Source organism: Plutella xylostella, chromosome 21 (assembly GCF_932276165.1).
Source record: "Plutella xylostella chromosome 21, ilPluXylo3.1, whole genome shotgun sequence".
NCBI classification, from domain to species: Eukaryota; Metazoa; Arthropoda; class Insecta; order Lepidoptera; family Plutellidae; genus Plutella; species Plutella xylostella.
In genome coordinates this window covers 2,773,022-2,796,302 of record NC_064001.1, presented here as the reverse complement: position 1 = coordinate 2,796,302, position 23,281 = coordinate 2,773,022, and the positions used below count along the sequence as shown (strand labels likewise).

Below are 23,281 nucleotides of genomic sequence, written 5' to 3'. Positions count from 1 at the left end.
GTTTTAGCTTCGTTTTTATAGATTCGTTAATTATAGCTGCATAATTTGTAATGAAACGTTTGATAACTATTACGTGTATTTTATGTAGCATATAACTATTAAAAGTGTATATAATTGATACTCACTCTTCCTTGTAATAGTCTGAGAAGAGTCCAGCCACCAGGAACTTCTTCCTCAGCCGCGGATTTCTCTTGGACACGACGGGCGCACGGTCCACGCTGCTGGCAGGACTTTCATCCCTAGACACTGCCACACGCTTCTTGCAAATAACACTCTTGGACAACACGTCTATACTCTTCTCGAAGTCTATTTCCTTCTCATTCAACGGCAAGGGGTCGTTCTCGATTTGGTGCAAGTTGTCCAGCGGCTCGCGCGATATTGAACGGACCTTCCGACCAATCAGCGTTTCGAGTGAACTGTCCCGTGAGCTGTGTAACATTTTCTTGTTCACCTGACAGGATCTCGACTTCCTTCTTGCGATTATTCCGGCTGGCTTGCTTGAAGGCTTCTCGCAGGTCTTCACTTCCGATGTCTGCTTCTTGTTTTGTTTGCTCTTCGGTTCATCGGTAGTGACGTCACCGCTTCGAGTCAGCCTCCTTTCGCTCGGACATAGCACCGCCATACTGGATTTAGGCCGAAGACCGACTTTAGGGGTTTTCTCCACTATCTTCTTCTTGGAGAAGATGATGTCCTCAACTTCTTGGGAAGGCGATAGGGCTCTAGACTTCCGCTTCAGTCTGTCTGCGGTGTCAATGCGACTGCTTGGTCTATCGGACTTCAGATTCAGTAGACTCAATGGTATACTGTCTTCAGGGTCGTTACCCATAGAGCTAGCCAGGGATGGTATGCTGTCGGTTTCACTAAGGACTTCCCATTTGTTTACGTGGTTTTTATTGATTTCCTTTTCTTCCTGCTTTTGTTTCAGCTGCAAGGCCGGTGCTCGGAGAATGGAGGTACCTGAATTCTTCTTATCATTTGCAATGCTCTCTGAAGCTTTTGAAGGGGACTCTACTACTTCTTTACCTTGTAGTTTTTCTAAGGCCACTACCGTTAGGCGGCCTTGCTTGGGACATTCGTCCTTATTCAAGACCACTTTGAGTTCAGTTTTCTTATTTGTTGTTCGCTCCAAGAATGTGTTTGTAGCTTCGCCATCCTTCGGAACTCTTTCGAATGCTGAAGAATTATGGTCGGTGTCTTCAGAGGCGAAGTGACTGTCGGAGTGCTGGCTGACGTTCGCGCTCGGTTCAACCTTCTTCTTCTTCCGTTTCACACTGGGGAATCCAGTTCTGTTGAATGCCTTACGCCGTCTGGTTTTCTTTTTAGATGGCGGCTCTATCGGCTTTGTGTCAGTCTCCTTAGTCGCAGATTTTTCAGCAGCAACTGCAGTCTTCTTGTTTAACTCCGAAATAGGTAGTCTTTCGGCTTGGACCTTAGGCACGAGTATTTTTGGTGGTAGTACCAGTTTGCTTTCCCTGATGAGATTGCCAGATGTTCTTTTCTTCTTCTTTTCGTTGGCATCATCGCTTTCACTGTTCAGATTCCTCTTAGCTTGCCGCAAATTGTGTCCGCCGGTAGTTTCGAGAATCTTATCGGAGATAACCGCCGCAATAGACTCTCCTCTTTTAGGTCTATTTAGAATGGAGTCAGGGGTTTCAGATATTAAGGATAAAGGTAGATCAGCCTCGGGATCTGAAGGGCTTGAGGGTTTTGAGTTCTTGCTATCGGAACATCGTGCCTTAGACTTCGATCTGCTGTCATGCATGATATTGCTAACGCAAATGGACGACTTAGGTATTTGATCCTCCAGATCTATTGAAGGTTCGAATATGCCGGTCGGTTTATCTACATTGATGACGAGTTTTTGCTCCACGTACGGTTCAGAAGCTTTGGACTTCTTAGTTTCCAATAGCTTGCCTTTAGACACGGGAGATTTAATGACAGTAGCCCTAGTACTTGCTTGTGACAATTCCTTTACTTTGCCTTTATCGTCAGATGTTTTGTTCGGAGATTCAGTATGTGTCTTCTCCTTTTCTAATATTCTAGATTCAATAGACTTTCGGATGTTATTGTTCAGAAGAGTGTCCAGCACCTTTGTCGCCGCACTAGGGTTTATTTTTGAGACTAGATTACTAGTGAGGCCTTCTAACCTGTTCTTCTTTCTCGTCATGATCTCAGACTTCTGCGCTGGTGGAATGGAGCTCTTGTATAACGTCCTAGCAGACATGCTCTTCAGGGGATCCACTATGTTAGTAGGTGATGTTTCACTGGACCGTTCAGACTTTTCCGACTCGGACTTGGAGTCATCCATGGAGTTCTGATTGACGTCCTTATTGGCGGCCGGACTCGGTACTTTGTCATCTGATAACTTCTTAGCTAATGACTGCACCACTTGGTCTAGGCTTGAAGCAGTTATAGCTTTGTCGGCTTCAAGTCGGTGACGTTTCTTGGGTGTCACTATGGGTGCATTGCGAGGAGGAGGTGCTTTAGCTTCGTGTCTTGGAGACATGGTTCTTAGCGAATCGGTTTTGGTTCCTTCTGCCTTCATCTCTGTCTCTTTACTTTTAGGCAAGGACTTCTCCAAATCATGAACCATCTTGTGCACCGCTTTAAGTTTTTCAGAAGTTTCATAGATTTTCTTGGATAGCTCCGACTGTTCTGAGCACGGCCTTTTGATTGCAAGTTCATCATCTGTGCAGTTTGATGAATTGGGCGAATGTGTTTTAGGTGTTGTTGAAGTTTCATCAATTTTCACTGATAAGTTTTCAGTCGGTTTGTTTTGAGTTGTGGATTGACTAGAAGTTTTGGCGGTTTCATTGCCTTTCTTGTTTCTCTCTTGAGGGGACATTTTGGATTTAGGCGATTCCTCTGTAGCGCCCAAGCAATCAGTTTCCGTGCACAAGAACTTCTCAGGGCTAGTAACCTTAGCGTTTTCATCAAACTCGGCTGTTACCAGGCTGAGACTCAGGGTGTTGCTGGTGGACGAGTTGATGTGGTAATGCCTCTTTTTCAACGGCAGTTTATGTTCGTTAGTATCTTTGCCGCCTTTGCTTTGAGATTCTGTAAGTTGCTTCTTGTGCCTTCTCTTAGAGGTAGGCGTGGCTATCTCTTGGTTGTCTGTAGTTTTGCGTTTCTTTGAGCCTCTTTTGGGAACTTTAGCAGGCGGTGGTTCAGGAGCAGATTTCTCGCTCTCTCTCTTAGTTTGGCTCGGAGACGCGCTCGCGGATAGTTTTGGGGCGACGTGGCAAAGCTTAATGAAGTTTAAGACCAAACTATCCATGTCCTGACTGAACTTTTGGTCAATGGTTTCGAGGGGTTTAGTTTCTCGACATCTGGATACGGACCTAGATCGATGTCGCCTCCTGCTTCTGTGTCGATGATGTTTGCTCTCTTGTTTTATGGTGATTCTCGACGGCCTCTCTGCGGGTTGCAGGTTAATTTTAGGCGGAGCGAGCACCACTGTTCTTCTGTGCTTTCTCACATGAAAAGAAGGCTTCATGTTTGGCTTCTTGAAATTTAAGAACACATTTCGTTGCAGCGATTTGTCAGGGACGTAACTATTCTTCGCCTTTTCAAAAATGCTTGGAAGAGGTTTCGTCGCATCTTTCTTTTGGCTACACGAGCTTTTACCGAGATGTTTGCGGTTCTTTGGTGAAAGATTTCTGTTCAAGGTTTTCAGGGCATCACTTTCTTTCTTAGTGCTCTTGGGGGCTGAAAATATAGGTGACGCTCCGAATTTGTGGTTGAAAGAGGGTTTCAGTGTTGGCAATGTTTTGCCAGAATGATGTGCCTTAGTCGGAGACTTGAGCAGAGTGTTATTATTATTATGACTGACTTTGAATATATTGTACGTAGTGAGAGGTTTCTGTAGACCACTAAATACTGGACCGGGGGCAAACGGGTCTGATGAATTCGTTCTCAGCAGCTTTTTGTTTAACTTTGTGAATCCGAAGCTGTATTTATTTACCATCGGGTATTTAGTGCATACACTCACGTACTTAGGACTAGCACTGGGTTTCCGAAGATAGCTATCGCACTCCGATTCACTTGAACTGTGACCTAGCGTGAGGCTGCTAAACGTCTTGTTGGCTAGCAACAGTATTTCTTGGTCTGACACGAAATGCCTCTGGTTCTTGTAATACGATCTGTCTCTTACGGAGCGTGTTTTCTTGAGCTTCCTCGTTCGTCGCCGCATGCTACGCACGCTGTAGTCAGTCTTGTACCCCGACTTGTCTGTCTTATACCCAGATTTATGATCGCTTTTATACCCGCCCGCCCGACAGTAGTCACTTTTATACCCCGACCTGCATCCATAGTCGCTCTTGTACCCAGATTCTATGAGTCTACTGCAGCTTTTGTACGGCTTGAATTCGTAGTCACTTTTGTAGCCTGAGAGGATATCTTTGTATTTGGGGTTGAGGTCGATTTGTTTCCATGTGGGGTCTAGAGGGTCCTCGGCGGCCGCCTCGTTCTCACTCTGGTGGTCTCTCCACGCGTTGTTGAACGACTTACTGCTCTTATTCTTAGGTAAATTGGCAAGCTTACTATTCAGTTCTTTCCTCTTTGCATACACATTCGCGAGCACAGATCTGTTCGACGGCAACGAGTCATCATCACTCTCATTAGATTCGTACCGGTTCTTATCTTTCAAAGTTTTAGGTGTACTCTTAGTAGGTTTCGCTTTAGCTTGGGGCTTTCTACCCACTTTTTTCCTAGGGGGATATAAAACTCTGTCTGTGGCATATAACATTCTATCTAAGGCGGCAATGTCTAGCTTCTGATCATTCTTCTTCGGTTTCTCATATTTGCTTTGTTCCTGTTTGAGAGGAACGGGAGATGGGGCTTCTGTTTTAATTTGTTTGACTTCATTTTCTATCCTTTTTCTCGTGAAGTCGCAATCACTGGAGTCAGATCTGTTTGTCCTGCCTCTACTCCTACCTCTAGATTTAGACCTCATTGCTCTTCTTTCTCTGGTGTTGTTCTCTTTTTGTATAGTCTTTCTAGCTAGTCTATTGTGAGCGTTGTCCATATCGTGCCTTCTCATGGGCGAATGTGTTGGCGAATTATGATTCGAAAGGATTCCTGAATCTGGAGATACATTAGGCGGGTCATTATTATTGTGAAATTCATTTATAACATTCCCCGCTGGTTTGTCTTCTCTACGAGATTCCTTAACCGGCTCTTTAACCTTCCGCGGCCGTCCTCTCTTCCTTCTAGACTCGACTATAACATTCTTAACATCCTCTTGAGATTCCACCGAATTCGTACTGATAGTGTCTAGCTTATGACTTTCAATTTGACTTAAAGGCGTCATGTCAGCGCTGACAGTCAGCGGAGAGCTCTTCAACAGGTCGCTCTCACTGCCCAGCTCCGATCCGCCTTGCGTTATATCCAGCGTCATAAAATCATTATTATCGACACAGTCGTCCAAGCTCGGCGGGTTCGGTATCGTGATACCAACCGACGTTATCTCCTCTAAATCCTTATTGATTTGTGTTAACTCCTCCGTCTGTTGCGGACTAAGATGCTGAGTATTATTGAGGAAGGTTGTCGGCAAGGGCGGTATCTCAGGCAGATGATTAATTTGCCCAAGAACACAGTCACTTATAGTCGGGACTGCATCAATAGGCGTCATTGGCGCTGTGCTGCTGAGCAGCTGGGTTTGCGCCACGAACTGCTGCAGCAGGCTGGAGGCGTAGTGCGAGCCGGCGTGGGGCGCCCCCGGGTTGGAGCACTCATTCTCCGAGCTGGACGAGTCGGCGGTGGCGCGCTGGATCGCCGCCGTCACTAGCTGGGGCGTGAGCTCCATTTCGCTGCTCGAGCCGTCGCCTGGGAAGGAAAGGTATTGTTAATGGGGAATTATAAAACGAGCGAACAAAAAAAAACTTTGCGACTGATGATGACATACTGTTTTAATAACTTGAGCGGTATGAATTAGAGTAAGCGAAAAATTAACTAAACTGACGACGAATATCGATTTATAATAAAATCCAGAACGAGCTTACAAAAAGTGGATTGTGATAAATCCATTTCAGATATTAAAATTTTATCCGAGCGACTTAATTACTAAGTGAGCGACTGGAAATACAGAGACGGCAACTTCAATATTAAGATAGATTCGATTTTTCTAAGTGAGGTTATACTTAGCGAACTACTAAAAAGTTCACTTTGAACAAAGTTTTGTATGCTGCTTTATTTATGATTATTGGTATACGCTTTTTAATGAAAACTACAGATTTTTAAATGCGCGCGAATTCGAATGGGGGCGGGGCGACGAATCGTTGCAGTCAGGTGAGTTGGGCTTGGCCCACTAAGTCCAAGCCCGCACTTATTTACCAGTGACGATGAGTAGTAGGGCTCCTCATACCTATCAATGTTTCTTAGTATTAATAAGAAGTTTTTTTATAGTTGACTGAAGCGTCTTATTTAATTTTTTGTTCATTTGATTAAAATAAATGCATGCATATTAGTTTATTTTTACGGAGTACCTACATTATTTTATTTAATAACCCTTATATTTCAATAATAAAATTTCTCAACTAATAGAATAGTGTTTCTTCAAATAGTTATTTCATATTATTTTTATTTTTTAAATGTGAGCTCATTATACTCTGCTCATAAGTGTATCTTTGTATTCGAAACACTTCATTTAAGATAAAATGCCGCTCAGTATAAAAAATACATTTGCCAAATATTGAAAAAAATGCAGGACGTAACGTTGACACTCAAACAAATATTAGGTCGCTCAAATATTATGAAGCTGCTCATTTTGTATTTTAAGTAACTCAAATTAACGTTTGTAAGTTGCTGTTCTGTTGATTTCTCGTCACTCGCAGTCAGTCGCTCACTTAGTAATTCTATAACCCAAATTAATTAATTTTGACACTTAGAACTGTAATTTACAGTCACTCGTTTTATTGCTACCCATTGTTAATGTTTGTTTTTATAATAATATGGTGTTTGGTTATTGGGTAATAAACCAAACACCGCCTTGAAGGGCGAATTTTTCAAGGCATTAACATCATTGTCAGATTTTATTTATCGATTATACAACTGTATGGATTTCGATAATTATTGTAATACAGACACATCATTCATTTTCTCACAAAATACACATCACGAATACTTTATATGTATTTGTATGTAAGCCACCGTAACACCACCGAACATAAGCAATAAAAAAAAAACAATAAGCAGAATTGCTCGCCTCTGTTAATTGCTAATGTTGGTGATGGTAACACTGTTAACCCCACAGTATTATAAAGCCACACAGAAGCACTGACCATTATCCGCCATGGACTTGTCATCCGCGGTATCGGCGGCGGCGAAGGGCGGGAAGGCGGGCGCGGGCGCCGCCTGCTCCGGCAGTAGCTCAGCAAGGTCCGCATCGTCGATCACCTACGGAGAGCAACGAGGGTTTATTAAAAGGCTTGATTCGTAAACGTAAAAGGGTAATTTTAACGGCTTTAGCCCCATTTTCACCACATAGATAAGTCAGATCATCACAAGGGATAAGTTGTTGACTTCTGACACATCTGTCACGAATTTAATATGGAGATGACGTATAATTGATGACATGATACAATGTAACAGGAGTGTTAATGATCTAACAGACTATGGTGAAACTAGGCATTAACTTAATAATATAACGTCTCCTTTTCACTAGCAGGAGTTCCATAGGAGAATGCGTGACGACGTTTTGCAAGCTCGCATTGCGCCGATTCTAAGTTCTGTATACGGAACAGAGTCTAGTCCAGACATCCTAGCTCATGTGTATTTATAATTTAACCATAGAGTGAAGGGCAAATAGTAACACTTTATCGTTTTTAATCGTGCTAGACTAAGGTTTGTCATTAGTGAAAGGATTGGCCAGTCACTCCTTTAGCGTACTTTTGTTTAAGATGCTTTTTAGACCTGAAATAACACGTACAAACAACGGTATTCTTCGATACAAATTATCTCAGCATTATCATGTTTATGAGTCATACCGGTAGCTAATCAAAAATTCCGAATACCTACTTAGTTAGACACGGCATAAAATTATCACATACGCGGATATTTCGCACATGCTTCTCACATATTGCGGAGCTTATGCTATTAATACGTGCGATAATGGCATATGCTATTGAGATGGTATTCTCGTAATGACTGAACTCGGCCGTAGATTGCCGGCGAGTCAATGGGATGGCTTAATAGCACCTTTGAGGAGTTGCCTGCCGTAATGAGCCGTCAGTTTACACTGATGATGTACTGTTAAGTGTGCCGTTCGAACGTATAAAGTTGACACTAACATCTCGACTCCATCTTGTAACATCTACATACGTTGCCTCAGGTACATTAATCTAGTTTCTAGTACCTAAATAATTTGCAAAAAAAACTAATTCAAGTAAGTAGACTCTACTTTTTTTTTCGAGTTTAAATCAACCTTTTCTACGTTGAAATTAATTTGTATTAATTAGGCATTTTGCAATCAATTAGAATCATCTCATTTACGCTGTAATCATTTAAAACATTATCAGCTCTCTATCGCCCAACGTTTGACATAAGTATGTCTGTGTAAAAGTTATACATCTTACTATTATACAAAATCCTGCTTTTACATTTCCAGTCTGTTACATGATTCCAAAAAAATCAAAAGAAAAAGTATGTAGTAACTTAGATAACTTAACGTACCTGTAATTGACACGCAGCTACCAGCGCGGCACTCGAGTCGTCGGCCGAGGCGTGCGCGTTCGCGTCCGCCGAGTCCGAATCAGAGGACGATGAGGATGATGACGAGGACGAGGATGACGACGTGGACGAGGAGGAGCTGCTGCCGCACGGCCCGCTCTCCACCGCCGGCGACGGGAACTGGGGACAAATGTAGGGAAAAGTTAGTCGTCGGAACGTGCTGGAACCATCTGCCGCCGCCGCATGTTTCAGTTAGGGCGAGGCTCCATTAGTGCGTTGGGTAGTCGCAGCGTAGTCTTCCATATAACGATGCAATGCAGCGCATCGCTCTAATGGGACCTCACCTTTACTTAGTTAAGTGATTTTTTTCAAAGTGCACTAAACCAATTTATTTATTTATTTATTTGATACTTTATTGCACAAATATGAAATCATTTAACTTAATAATCTCTGTAAAACGTAGGTAAACAAAGAGTAAAATAAATGTATAGCTATAAATTTGATCAGTCCTAGAAATTGCACTGTCCAATGGGAACGGATATAAGGATCAACAGCCACGGACTACAGCTTCCGTCTTCTAATTGCGATACAGTATTACAAATTCAAATTACAATAATTTAATAACCATCGTAATCTCAGGCAGCGGAGGCAATTGCTATCGTTAATTCTTCCAGTGGATAACGGTGCATTGCAATCGCATTCGCGCTAGAATCATTAAGAGCTGCGAGTGCTGCCATTTAGAGTTGTAGATTGATTTGTCGCAACGGAGCGGAGCGCTGTCGCAAGCGGCGCCGCTGACCGCAATACACTCCTTCACTAATACTATGCGTTCCCTAGCACTGATTTCGATTGCACATAAAATGTAATAGCTACTTAGCCGTGTGGTCGCACGATTATAAGTATATAATGCTACCTACTAGTTCTCAAAGTATCAGTTAAAATGCTAATTCAGGAACAAACTCCATCTTAATCCTAACTAGCGCAGTGAACAAACGGTAATGTACAATTACCGCAAATCGGTGTTACGACAGCGATTAAGCAGCGTACATAAACCATACAGGCATTTATTTTGTCCGCCAGCCTTTTCAATGATCGTACAACTCACGACTCGAAAGTACAAAGGCTTACAAAACCATCGCATTATTTGACTTATTGGCACACGATTTGGTGTAATTCGGCTCAGCAGGCCTAGCTAGTTATTATAAAATGCCAGTGTGAACTGCACTTATCTCCGTAGCGTATCAACAAGTCAAGGAAATACTGGTTACTAGCTATTAAAATAAACATGCTTTCTCAATGTTTCTGCAAGTATTTTAACAAAGTTCCTGTTCGCACGCTAATTGCATAGCGAACTTAACCCAATCAACGAGCTCACGTACACCTATCCCATAATCCTCATAATCCTTTACATTAAAACAGCACCTCATTAAACACAAGACAGGAATAAATAGCTTGCACATTAGCGACAGTAACAGCTAACAACGCATTGTTTGGAGTATGATTTTGAATAATAGCGGGTGACGGGCGTGTGTTTTCTCCAACAAGGTGATTTTCCGAGGGTGCTAATCAATAAGGCGGCAGGGCGCGCGCCCCCGCCGTGCAACAGAAGGGGTTGCAGTAAGTGTCGCGTGGCCGCCGGCCTTATCGGCTCGCATATCAACCAGGAAACCGCCGGACACCCGCCACACACCGCCATGCCGCGACAACATATTACATTATTAATAGCCCGCCTCATGCGGCGCAATCAAAACACAGATTTATTATTCCGTTTGACACAAATAGATCTGCTCGCGGATTCGACAGATATCTAATGCGGGGCCGAGCTAAATCATACAATGGCAACGCGGACAAATATGAAAGCTCGATGCATTTGAATCGACAATGGGCTAACGGTATTGAAGACGGCGCCGACACGAATATCACATTAACGACCTCGTGATCTGTCGAGATTTATATCTGACGGCGTGTTTTCTAAACAAACATAGTCTGTACAATGTATGGAGCTGGACTATCGTAAGTATTTAATTTTCAGCGAAGCAAATCCGAAGCAACCGTAACAGCATGCCTGGAGGCTGCGGCTCGAGTGATAAACAACTTTTTATAAACACGACGAAGCCCGCTCAGCGCCCAGTCTAGTCATTAGACCATTTTAAGACATAATATTTCACGCGTAAAGAACGCAGCCGGCAAATCAAATACTTTTCAACAATTGCTTAATTAGGTACAATTATAACTTTTAACAATACCTACTTGTTAAATGGTTTTTTAATGTTAAATTCTGGCTTGTTTGTACGGCGATTCTCCCGTGGCCTATTAGTTATAATTATGTAATGGGTGTCGACGGAGCTCGTGATGTGTTCAGCAATCATGTTCAACGCTTGCCGCTGTCATTACCGAAACAATCCATGTGAAATCTTTTATCTATTTTCGCCGAGACGGGTGTCGGTAAACAGTTGATTTGCGGGGTCATCGACCACAGTCAAATGTCGAGAACAATACCTGCTAAGTAGAGCGGAGTGTCGAAGTATGAACAGTGATCTTGGGGCGGGGCGGCTGATGGCCACTCACGCAAACACCATCTGAACTCGTTTCGACATTTCAAACGGCATTATTATATTAACCTTTTGTCTAGCTCGGAGGCGTACGATTGTTTGTTTCGCTCCGGGTTTATTGCACTTTCACTCCCAATGAGATGCAATTATTAGATCAAAATTCTATTGTTACGGTATAAGTTGAGGAGCCCACTAAGTATAGAAACTATATTCATGCACTATCTACACCTACAGTCACTGAATAGTTGAAAGTTTATTGTATTGTATTCAGAGGCCGCCCCATAAACTTAAGAAAACGAAGACGTGCTTCCGCAAATCAAGACCCTTCAAAAACCAGTATACTGTTCAGTACAACACGCAATCTACTTTTTAGTTTTTCCTGCTTTCATATACTTATCTTTTTTTGCACCTTTTCACCTTTTTACTTGTACCTCCTGTAGGTTGGCTGGTAGAAAATGCTTTTAGCATTAAGTCCACCTTTTGTACACTTATATCTCATATTTGTGCAATAAAGTATTAAATAAATAAATAAATAAATAAAGAGAATGGGCCGCAGATATCATAACAAACATGTTGCAGGCAGGTTACTCTATTACTGACGAAAAAGGAACGAACGAGAACTTTTAATACAACGAGATAGTGTTTTTCATCATATAGAGTGACCCCCAGCAGCCGAGCCGTGCCCGTGAACTTGGCCGAGGCAGAGACACCCGGCGGCGCGCGGCGGCGGCACTCTCGCGGAAGAACAGAAGGTCACGGCTACACTACTATACTATACTGCACAGCTATACTATAGCAAGACTATAGGTATACTATACTGCTTTATGAATTTATGATCCAGCATCGCTGCTTAACTGGAAAGTGATGGAGTGACACACAATACTTGGAAGCGACTGATTTGCAACAGCTTCCACCAATAAATTTAAACTAAAAGACGAGACGCAGAAATGAAGCTTATTTATTACAACGCTAAACGACCTACAGCGGTCGATCCGATTACAAAACAAAGACAATATTGACTTATCATTTGGCCGATCGAGGGCTATCTCGGCTGCGGTTAGGCGAGTCGACACTCGCGTAATATTCGCAGTTTGTCAGATAGTTTCATAACGTCGGCATTCCTCGGCGGGACGACGGCCACAGTCCCGCACGTGATGCAAACAGAACTATTAACCTGCCAATCGGACCACAATTTATCCCTTACCAACAGTTGCAAAAAGATCCTTATCCCTTGAGCGAAACTCTAGCGAAGCCTTTATGCATGTAAGGGCTCGGTGGGTACGGCGAGGCCAAACGCTCACGTAATTGGTAACGATTATTAAGTGGATTTATATTCGATTAAGTTGACAGGCTCGGGCTCGACTTAAATTCAATATATGTCGCGGCTGAATTTTAAATTCGATATGTTTACGTGCCCGATTCGAATTGCTTGACATATAAGTAGGAAGATAAACTGCATACCGGAAAAGATCGGGAGATTTCTTGGAGGTTGCATTAAATTGGCATTAATTCGTCATTCGTTGTGGGGCTTATAAATAGCCGACGTGGGTGATTCTCAAATGACGCGATTTAGGTATGTCCAAGCCATAAAATACATGAAATTGATAGTTTTATACCAGGATGTATTTTTTTTTGAATAATGTATCTTGTGACCGTTTTTATACATTAGTAATAAAATGCATAAATTTATAAAGAAAGCGACAATGATTTTTTTAAACTCAATATCATAAGTTCTTTGGCGCGTCCTTCACTTGATTTTATTTTCAGGTCAAGAAAAACTCACTTTTAAACGTAAAATAAGCTTATGATTTATATGTTATGATTATAACAGATACTTATGGTAACTGTAAATTAGGTTTCTATTCACTCTTAGGTTTAGTTTTCAAAAATATAACGCATTCAATTTTGTCCGAGAAAAAAAACTAACTTCTTTGGCGTAACGATACCGTCTTCCTACTATGCGTTTAAACGATCACCGGATATAATCACCATGCGTCCCTCACCGTTCAGTCCCCCACTATCTTTGATCAGGAGCAGAAGAGCGTAAGTTTACGGAGTATGACGAAAATTTTTTTTTTTTACGCCATAACGTGTTTTGGTCAGGTGAGTGCCTAATTTCTTCGATTGTTACTTTCATGCTATTATTTGTTTTGGTTGCATACATATTTTTGTCCACGTATATCTATTCAAACAGTATGCACGTGTCAATAAGAGGTTCCAATTGTACATCAGCTTTCTGTTAAAAAAAAATTTAAGTGATGATTTCTAATTTCGTTGGCAATAATTTCTTTGGATTTCTTTGGCATACTGCGCCAACGAAATTAGTTTTGATACAAATAAATTAGTATTGAGTATGAAACACCATTAATTACGCTAACTTTATGCATTCAATGTATATTATGGTTAATTCTCTCATCATCATCATCAGCCAATAATCATCCACTGGACATAGGCCTCTCCCAAGGAGTGCCACAACTCGGTTCTCGGCCTTCCTCATCCATCCACTACCGGCTACCCGCCTAAGGTCGGCTGTTCGTGGTCTCCACTCGAGAACTCGTCTACCCCAACGGTTATCGGTTCTTCGGCAGATATGACCAGCCCACTGCCATTTCTGGTTGCATATTTTGACAGCTATGTTGGTAACCTTAGTCCTCTGACGGATAACCTCATTTCTGATACGATCCATCAGAGAAACCCCAAGCACAACTAGAGATTTATGCTTGGGGTTTTTATGGAGAGCCATAGCACGCTGAGCTACTTTAAATCGGTGGACCAGTCCTACCGTCAGTGTCCACGTCTCAGCACCATACGTCATCACTAGCAGGACGCACTGTTTTAAGACTTTTGTCTTCAGGCTCTGAGGAATGGACGAGGAGAATATGTGACGAAGTTTCCCGAATGCAGCCCAACCCAGTCGGATGCGCCTTGCAGCCTCCTTGTCCAAGTTGCTTCTGCCTAGCCCTTTCGAACCTGAATGATACGAATGTGCGCTCGATTTCTTAGAAATTCTACTTTAGCGTTAAACTTATTTCACCGCGTGGAACCGAAACGCATCGTTTGTGCGTATCGTTGTAACTGCCTAAAAAAATAGTGGTTGATATTTGAAGTCAGTTGGCCTGTGACAGGCGAAGAAATTGGCGGCGTTCCTTGAACCTGACAGCGAGCGTGTTTAGAAATTAATGTAATTTTGCTGTTTTAGCTAATTTTCTTCACATATTTCATGCTACATTGTAATATTACAGTCTTATCTTTGTTGTTAGCATAGTAAAGTTTGCACAACACAATGATTCTGTGATAATTTTTGTCCGACAAAACTGAAACGCACAAATGTGCGGTTCAGGTTCAAAATGTACAAATGCACAAAATTGCATGAGGTAGTTTTTGTCATAATAATTGTACTTTTCGTTCCATGAACCAGTTCCATGGGGTCCCAAACATTTGGAAGGCGCTTATGGGCCAAATTATTATGTAGGGACCCCTTTGACAAAATTAATCTATATGAAATGTGACACCAACCGACGATATTCCCTGCTTAGACTATAGAAGTAAACCCAAAGAAACTCCCCAGTTGGTGCAGGACTATTCTAAGATATGGAGAAAATAAATAAAGGGTTATGGAATGGGTGCCAAATGGACTGGGTAACTGGGACTATGGAAGGACTATGGCTCCTGTCTGATCTATATATTTCGCACATGGATAAAAAGGCAGGGGGTGACTTGCACACACAGCCAATGAACCCCCACCCCCCCAAAACAGGTGCTAGCACATTACAGTGACGTAGCAGCAAGGGGGCAACATGACATGAGGTACTAAGGATGGAGAGGGATTCCACAGCTCTCAGAATAATCCGAGTTATGGGTCAAGACCTCTATAATACCTTACTGGGTAACACATCCTTCTTTGAGCATTTCTGCTCTAGCGAAACACCACTCAAGCCAGCCAAGCAAGGGGTGGGAGATCCTGTTCCTCTTCAGTGTTCTGGACAACCAATAAATGTAAGCCAGAGATGAGGAACAGGGGTTCTCCCTGGAATCTGGTAGGTGGAGTCCCTAATGCCCAACAGCTGGCCAGAAGCTGCTCTGCTCCTTTATGATTATCATTATTATTATTATTTTCGATATATGCTGAAACTTAAGATTTAAGCTAATAATGATTTATTTTTAGTATATAATATGCACTTCGCTTTCATATTTCACGTCTTAAATATGTTACATATTTATGTTTTGGAAGTCAATAGTATATCATTATTAGAATTAAAAAAATAGTCAAAAAGCTAAGTTTTTTTAAGGTTTTTATAATATTGTTGCTTTTATTGAGTTAAGAAAGGATTAAATACATATTTTCTGTTTTTTTATTTCAGTCAGTTAAATAGGTATCCTAAGTAAAATATGGTAATGCACAAATGTGTGTTAGTGGTATTGAAACCCAGATAGCACGAACGTGCTATGGCTTTTCCAGGAAAACGGAAAATGCATGATTTTTTTTACTATTTTTCCCTAGCCCTTCTAGGCATAAAAGGCGATATTATGCATTTTTTTAAACATTATGATGGAAAAAAAATCTCAGGTTCGAAAGGGCTAGCCGAATAGTCTGCCCGAGGTAGACATATTCATGAACAACTTCGATTGTTGCCTCACCAACGACGACCGGCTCCGGTTTCATCAGAGCATTGTACATGACTTTCGTCTTGTCCAAGTTCATACCGAGGCCTACACGTCGGGAAGCAGCATTTAGGCCACTTAGCATCCAGCTAACTTCCTGCAGAGATTCTGCCATAATAACGATGTCGTCCGCGAAGCGGAGGTGACATGTACTCGCCATTTATACATATGCCATGTCCTTTCAAGTCCAACGTCTTAAAGATATCTTCCAATGCATTGGTGAACAGTTTCGGAGATATCACATCCCCCTGTCTCACTCCACGTTGCAGTTGGATAGTGGTCTTGTGGTCAGTCTAAGTAGCGGCATTGTACAGATACCTCAACACCTCGATATAGCGCCAGTCGATTTGGCATCTCTGCAAGGAGTCCAAAACTGCTTAGGTCTCGATGTAGTCGAAGGCTTTTTCATAGTCCACAAAGGCTAGATACAGAGGCTGATTATACTCTTCGGTCTTCTGTATAATCTACCTTGCTGTGTGGATGTGGTCTATTGTACTAAAGCCTTTTTGAAACCCAGCCTGCTCCGGGTGCTGAAACTCGTCTAACTTTTGGGCAAGACCATTCGTGATAACCCTTGAGAACAGCTTGTATACATGGCTTAAAAGCGAGATCGGTCTATAGTTCTTCAGAAGGGTTTGGTCACCCTTCTGAAGAACTGTAGTTCTCTCTAGAAGCTGGTGTTGCCAGCTCCAATTTGGTGCAGTGTGGGACGAAGGGTCGACTTCACCAGACGTCTCCTCTCCCGCTTGACGTTGATATTCAGAGTGTCTCGGAGAAGTCGGTGATCACTCCCAGTTTTAAACCTATTGTTCACTGGGACATCTTTGAATATGTGCCGCTTGTCAGTCATAATGAAGTCTTTTTCGTTTTTCGTCCTGTCCATGTCCACTTCCTCTGGGGCCGATTCTCAAAGAAAGAATTCGTCAGAAAGAAAGCCCCTCCGTTTCAAGGAAGTCTACAAGCATTTGCCCTCTCTGGTTTCTGCTACCAAAGCCATGATGTCCTACCCTCGATTAGTCGCATTCTTGTACTCCCACTTTGGCGTTGAAGTCTCCCATCACAACGGTGTATTGGGTCCTAGCAGTACACGTGATAGCCCTATAGATATCCTCGTACACTGCTTCGAATTCTGTGTCAGAGTGTGCCGAGGTTGGTGCATATACCTGTACGACCTTCAGACCTTCAAGGAATACCTCTCGGTTAGTTTAAGTACTAGGTAAGCTACCCGATTTGACACACTGCTGATCTCCACTACGTTGTTGACAAGGGTCTTGTTGACGAGGAATCCTACGCCACCTTGGGACAGTTGGTCGCCCTCCTGATGGTAGAAAATGTGGCCGGACTCCAGGGTCATCGTGTCCTCGTCCTCTTTACACTTTTTTATACCGGTGACGGTGCTGCCCATCAGCCTATGGGATTTAGTGTAGCTATTTTTGGATGGTTATACCGCCATCATCCGGTCGCCAGAGCCTCGTCTGTTATTTAGCAGAGTGCACCACGGGCAGGTGAGGTTGGCAATTGATTCATTCGGATGTTTAGAACCCTTGCACCCTTACGTGATCAGGTAATTATGTTAAAAACAAATAAAGATATGCGTGATTTTTAGTTTTGTTGTGTATTATTTGCAATCTACGTATAAAACTAATTTCTTTATAATAATTTCTAATTTCTATGTTCTTAAAACTAACTTCTTTAGGACCTTTTATAATTTCTTTGGTGTGTTTTCTAATTTCATTGGTGCCAATCTAATTTCATTGGCCCAAAATTGTTAAAAATCGCTGTAACTTTGAATCGGCTCGATAGATTTCAGGGCCAATAAGAGATAACTAAAGAGGTCTAAAGCCTCTACAATATGTGGGGTATAATATTCAAACAAAATTAAAAAAAAAATGCGCCAAAGAAATTATGCTTTTTGAGCGGTTTTTGGAGAATCACCCCGGTGCGCGAGTTGAGACTTTAAAACAAAACGTAAGGTTCGGAGAAGGGATTAGTGTTGAACGTATCGGCGTCTAAATCGCACCCAGTTACTAATATGGACACGTAAGGACAGAACTCGATATCGCGGCGGTATCGCGCCATCAGCGCGCTAATAGGCGTTTCGCGCGCATTGTGTTCTCCATTTTTATTTATCTGTCTAGTGTCGGTTTTTTGCAGCCACACTAGCTACTAGCACCTCAGCTCTATCTGTAGGGTTGCATCTAACAAACAACAAACACTACAGTAGAAATACTTAATTGAAGAACATCACATTAAAGATTCACCTAAATCCATCATTCGAGAATTATAATGGCACTTGATTTAACTATTCAACCTTGCTCGTTTTTTTATTTAAATAAAACATATAAACATTTCAATAGTGATCCACTTAGACTAGCCAAAGTGACTTAGACATCCTTGAACAAAACAAAAACAAGAGATGTTCACGGAACGAGTCCGAAAAAAATGCTAATCCGTCGGCCGGTTTGTAAAAAAGGGCAATTAATCGACACCTGAATAATAGGCGAAGTATTTAAACAGATGTATGGAGGCTCGGAGGTAGTAATTATAGCAGCCCTGCGACGGTGTCTATCCGGTGGCTGCTGGCGGTTGATTGCACTCATCAAGGATTTCTCCCCTCAAGGACGCCCGCACCGCCGCCGCCGCTGCACGACGCTAGCCGATTGCCGCCTCTTATTATTTCTCCTTAGCCACATCTCGTTTTTGTCCACAACTCATTTATATTCATGATACATATCGGCGGTTATCGCTATAAATTAAATATTTCCATTCGTATCTGATGGGAATCTTTTAAGGAGTGAGTCAGTCGGACAAGTTGTACTGGTCATCGGTAATGTTATTCAATATAGCCGCTGCATAATGAAACAATTATACTAACGATAACAACGCTCTCGCGTATCCCGCAGCATTCCAAATATGCAGACTATTCGATCGCTACCGGCACTTCACAGCGAAACGAGAACTGTACATGAATGTCTGAACAATAATGAAACACAACAAGTCTCGCAAAACACCTGCAATACTCGCGAGCCCATTGGCATTATTATGCCAATATTATTCAGACAAAAACATATTTGCGCTCATTAATAATACAGAATATACTGTCAAAATCTATTCTTGACTATTTGAATAAATAATGTGTTCTAGATGCTAGTGTGATATTCGCACAGCTATTGAATATGAACCAAGTGTGCGCGAGCGCCGGCTCAATGCTCGAGCGACTATTTAAAGTAGTTTTTGTGAAGAACATAAATCAACAAAAAACTATTGACTAACGCTCGTCTACAGAAGGTCAATCACCCCGCAATATTTTCGGATACGCGAACTTCGAACCTCATTGTCTAATGGTACATTTTTTTAAGTACGTCTATGATTGCTTTACATTTGAAAATGTGTTGTCCAAATTGTTAAAGTTTCATCGTCATGTTTTAAAGTTTTTACGCGACCACATGGCAACAATAAAATGTTTTAAATTATGATCATCAAGTGATGAACAATGCTGGCATGTTTGACAAGGCATCCGTCAAGGGTATATGCAAATAAATATCACGTCAACAAAGTGCACCGAGGCGGACCCAAAAAAAAAGCATACACGCTTTTTGCAAGGACACAAAGGACTAACTACCAGGCGTGTCCCGGCGAGCGCGTTTCCATTGTCTGCTGTTGATCCCCTCAAGACTCCGCTCATAATACCACTGATTCATCAACAACTTCATCGTTTTACCGATTAAGAATACGTTTCATGAAATTAAACTAAGCTTTGCTGACAACTGTATTACCTACTTACCTTCTTATTTGTACATATGATTGAACCCACACTTCACTATGATAATTTGAGGTATCTTGTCATACGAGGACACCTATGTTTCACAGCTGATTAAACAGTGTCAAAACAAGACTTGTTATACAAGTTGAAAAGAATGTAAAGTGATACAGGCCTAGCCACATCTCCTGTAAGTACAAATTATAGCATATAAAAGTTTTCGATTGACGTCGTATTTGTTTGTGTTGCAGACGTGTGAAATGGAAAGAGTGCCGAGCACGCCGCACACCGCTGAGCAAATACGTGTAATTTGCCTCCGTCTTATACCGCATACAGGCCACTCCCGCACATTTCAATTTAAATGTTTTAACCAAAACCTGTGAGCTAAAGTGAATAAAGTACACAATTTACACAGTACATAAATACACTCTTAAACTAATGCCTTTATTATACAGGAGAGGGTAAACACTTAAACAGCCTGTGTCATCTTCGAGAGTCACCATATTAAAAGGCTGCATAAATTATTTGGTCTGTACATAACTAATACTTTACATTGTTTGACCTTTACTAGATGTTAGAATGACCAACAGTTTATAGCTTTCAACGGATTGCGAAGCCAATGATTTACAATCTCCATCTGACATTAAAAACCAACCTCGCGATATTTAAATTCGCCGAGACGCGAGTTCCTGTTTTACTGCGATCTGTTTCTCTACAAACGTTAAAATCGTAAAAGTTGCTGCTCCGTTTAAACAAACAATGGCAGACATTAATGATGATGCCATGGAAATGAATAACCTAGTTGTGGAATAGAAACCAGTCGATTAATTACTGGATATTATTACCAACGTCAAAACTGACAAATTGTAGTAATAATATGGCGATTAACAAGTGAAGGAGTGTGAGACGATCGGTTGTCGTCACATGTGGCTACACTTGCGTTCAGCCTAAACTTTTGAAGGACGTTCTCTTGAATCGCCAAATCCAGATGGGGCACGACGATGACATCATTATTAGCCGCTAAGGAGTTTAAGTGATTTGCTTAATTGAATCATGATACCGCTTTAACCTAAATTAAAAAGATAAAGTCGGAACAAAATCCAAAAATAACAACACACATGAGTCAATATTTGTTTGGAAAATTAACAAACAAAAGAGAGATGTGAAGAATACACTAAAGGTGAGACGTTAATTATGAAAGCCGACGATAAATCTTTCAATGATGTTCCGCCGTGTATAGATAATGTTGGAAATCATAAGCAAACTGCTAACACGCCACGCGAGGTGTCAAGTGAGGGTAACACGATGGACGGCGACCGCAAGATTGATGCCGGTGGACGCAGCCACGCGCACGCGCACGCTATATCGCAAATACTCACATCCACAACACAAATCGTAAAAATCAAATAAAAAAAATACCATAAAATAAATCTTAAAGATTCCACAGTTGTAAGACTTGTAAGTCAATCATGTCTTATTGAATTAACGACTAATGTAGCATCAGCATTTTGTGACAGAGATTGACATCTCAAGTGGAAGATACCATAACAAACATAATGCCTTTTAAGTTCAGTCCCAGAGCGAGGCGTAAAATATCAAATCATGGCTTCATTAATGCTGCAGAATTGATATGCCTTTATAAAGATATCAATGTCAGAGACGGCAATCAAACGAATGCAAGAGGTGGAACAACAAAGTGGCTCATCATTGACCGAGTGACCGCTGCGAGCTGCAATGTGAAATTAATTGTGAAGTGTGCCTTAGCATTAGCAAACGCACAAGTCTTAATAACAACTTGTACATTGTAGATGTATGTATCAGATGAATCAGCAATTCGCTAATTTACAACAAGATTGTATTTGTACTAAAATAACATATTATTTCATACCTATTTGTATTTAACGACCGTTCTCGGAATACCGAAAATATAAAACATGTTCAAGGTGTGCTAAAATCTGGAGGAATGCTGATATGATCTTAGTTTCCTGCAACTGCCGTTCTGATGTGACGACGAAAACAAATCATGACCCCAATCTCACACATTTCATCCATATTTAATTAAATGGAAAAAGAACAAGACATTGTTGCAACAGGATGACTGAATCAAGTAGTCCAGACAGATGGAGGTTATTTAAATCACGGTGATACATTTCGTATGCGTTTATTCTGACATTGAAGAAATCACGTAGCAGACGATCCACAACAATGAACAGGTGACCCTACGCCAGCGTCATACAGGAAAGGAAGGTTACGCAAATAGATAGAGACGTGCAATTTGCAGAAATGGGGCAACAATGGTCGTGAAATGATGATCATTGCGAGGTAATTACATCAACAAGCGATGTTCCCATGTCGCCGGGAAACGGGGTCAACTGTGTGTAAACAGACGGGTGCGAGACGCGCCCTGCGTGACTCCGGCGCGGCACGACGCACCTTGCACCCATCCACCCCTGATGGCACCCACACCGGGATTCATTATGATAAAGACTCGCGTTAACGGAAGCTCAAAAAATATACAAGAAAGCATACCTATATGTTGCTGGATTACAGAGATGATTTAATCTGATTTAATCATCCGCGAATAGGTAGTCGTAAAATAAAGGGGAACGAAATAATAAGCATTACTTAACTGCTGCTGGTGAGCATTAAACTTAAGTACAGCACAGTTACATTGTTAAGCAAGATATCGTGCAATCATACCTTAAATACCACTATCGGGCTACTACGAGCCGTGGAAAACCTGCGGCGGGTAATAGAAGCAATAGCGATATTTACGAGGAGCCATAACGAGACGCAATAAAGTCGGACGACGTCTGCTCCTCCCCGGCTGTAATATTGCCCCGGGAGCCCAATATCACTCCGGTGTAGCGCTCAATCACTTAGTACATAGGTACTTAGTAGCCATCACGCGAATCCCGGCTCCAAAGGGTTGAGCGGCTCACTTCCGTGTTACAACAACGCCGGCGAACGTTCATTAATTCCGCAGCAGCATCGGGCCGTAATCGAAGTTTTACGGCTCATTTTAACACCACGTTTAATCGCATTCAATTACCATTAAACATTGGCATGGCTTATTAATTGATTGTGCTAATGACAGTTGATCAGTGGTTGTGATTTGGCTGGTGGTGGCCGGTGGGCGCGGGGTTGGATGCGTTCCAGTCCAGTGGGCCCACCGTCGCCGTCCATCCTCGCACAAAGGAGAGCGGGCGCCTGACCGTGACTCAGTATTAGAGGTGCCATTACCATACTCGCGATCACTATCTACCGATCCCAACCTTACTTAATTAAGCCTTATACTTTTAGGGTGCGAACTGAAGGGAAACTACGCTACTAACAATACCCCAACAATTTAATATTCATGCCTACTGAATGCAGGCGTGTTTGCTATGCGTTCGTGTCCAACTGCAGGTAAGAAGGTTGTTTATTATTATCCAAGTAATAAAAGTGGACGATAGCTGAGTTAATTCCCGTTCACATATAATGCCACTTTCATTATAAATTCCATTATTATTAAATATCGCCGAGTTAGAGGAGACTGTATTAATAAAATTACTTAATTTAATTTAAGATTTTTGACGGGATATCATTAAAATATAAATTGGTTATTTATTACAAGGCTTCAAAGGCTATAAACTTTATG

The 23,281-nt window shown here is 41.8% G+C and overlaps 1 protein-coding gene across 1 annotated transcript in view; it reads right to left on the bottom strand.

Annotated features, from left to right (window-relative positions):
* LOC105391614 (histone-lysine N-methyltransferase ash1) overlaps positions 1–23,281 on the bottom strand; it is a 52,366-nt gene that overhangs the window by 13,439 nt on the left and 15,646 nt on the right. Inside the window, exons 5-7 of the mRNA XM_048628658.1 lie at positions 8,671–8,847; positions 7,281–7,395; positions 126–5,826 (exon numbers count right to left, since the gene is read on the bottom strand). Coding sequence (XP_048484615.1) covers positions 126–5,826; positions 7,281–7,395; positions 8,671–8,847 — 5,993 coding nt within the window. The remainder of the gene's footprint in view (positions 1–125; positions 5,827–7,280; positions 7,396–8,670; positions 8,848–23,281) is intronic.